The 1280-nt window shown below is 40.1% G+C and overlaps 1 protein-coding gene across 1 annotated transcript; it reads left to right on the forward strand.

The window, feature by feature from the left end:
• The first annotated feature begins 314 nt into the window (after nucleotides 1-314).
• LOC121153518 (60S ribosomal protein L39-like) lies at nucleotides 315-662 on the forward strand. The gene has a single exon (XM_040976131.1). It carries the CDS (start codon nucleotides 356-358, stop codon nucleotides 509-511), a length of 156 nt encoding a protein of 51 aa, XP_040832065.1. The 5' UTR covers nucleotides 315-355; the 3' UTR covers nucleotides 512-662.
• Nucleotides 663-1280: the final 618 nt, after the last annotated feature.

Here is a 1280-nt window from a genome sequence, read left to right on the forward strand (position 1 = left end):
TTTCTTGAATTAACATTGTTAGTAAAAATAAAAATCTTAAAACATTGTTAGAATGCCTGTACTACCTAAAGCAACCTACAGAGTTAAGGCAAATATATCAATATATCAAATATATCAATGTCAGACTTTGCAGAGTTAGGGGAAACAATCTTAAAATTTATATGCAACCACAAAGACAACAAGTTGCAAGCTTAACAAAATCTGACACTACAAAAGCTACAGCAATTAAAATGGCATACTGCTGGCACCAAGAAATGACATATATATCAATAAAGCAGAATATTGAGTCCAGAAATTAATCCGCCCTTCTTCTTCACTCCATCATCGTGATACGTGGCCTGGAGTCTTCCTCGCCATGTCTTCTCACAAGACCTTCAGAATCGAGAGATTCCTGGCCAAAAAACAAAAACAGAATCGTCCCATTCCCCAGTGGAGTCGAATGAAAACCGGCAAAAAGGTCAGGTGTAACTCCAAGAGGAGACACTGGAGAAGGACCAAGCTGGGTCTCTGAGGAACTGTGCTAAAACAGATGGAACACATATTTTGTGCTGTATCAACATCACTATCCACTGTATCAAGCTAAGGACAGCTGGACATGTTTGATTGAGACCCCTTAGTAGTGGGTTGGTTCAGTAATAAATATGTGAAACATTTTTAAAAAATTAATCCACTCAGTTTGTGCAGCAAACTGATCTTTGGCAAAGATACCAAGCATACATTGGAGAAAGTGTGGCAGGCAAAATTGGGACAAATATTTGTAAAAGATAATTAAAAGCATACTTCTCATCATATGCAAAGATCAATTCAGAAGGGGCCACAGACTATGAAACTGCTAGAAGAAACAATAGGATACATATTTCACGACCTTGATTTTGGCAGTGGTATCTTGGCTAGGCTCCCAGAAGTGCAAGCAACAAGCAACAAAAGCCAATCAGTATACCTGGGATTCTATCAATTTCAGACACTTCCGTACACAGAGCAAACAAGTGAATGCCACCTGACGAAAATGAAAGGATTAATACCCAGCACATATCAGGAACTCAAAAAAAAAAAAATCAGCAAAGAAAACAGCCAATCCAGTTAAGAAATGGGGTAAGAACCTGATAGGTCCCAAAAAAAGAAATGCAGAGGCTGGAGTCATGGCATTGCTGGTGAAGCCTCTGCCTGCAGTGCCAACATCCCATATGGACAATGTTTCAAGTACTGTGCTCCACTTGCAGCTGCCTGCTAATCCCCTAGGAAGGCAGCGGATGATGACCCGCATCTATGGACCTCTGTAC

The sequence above is a fragment of the Ochotona curzoniae genome, unplaced genomic scaffold (assembly GCF_017591425.1).
Source record: "Ochotona curzoniae isolate NIBS_2020 unplaced genomic scaffold, NIBS_Ocur_1.0 contig_2692, whole genome shotgun sequence".
In the NCBI taxonomy this organism is placed as follows: Eukaryota; Metazoa; Chordata; class Mammalia; order Lagomorpha; family Ochotonidae; genus Ochotona; species Ochotona curzoniae.

Coding starts and splice junctions, on each gene's coding strand:
- LOC121153518 (XM_040976131.1), top strand. CDS start 356: ATGTCTTCTCACAAGACCTTCAGAATCGAGAGATTCCTGGCCAAAAAA.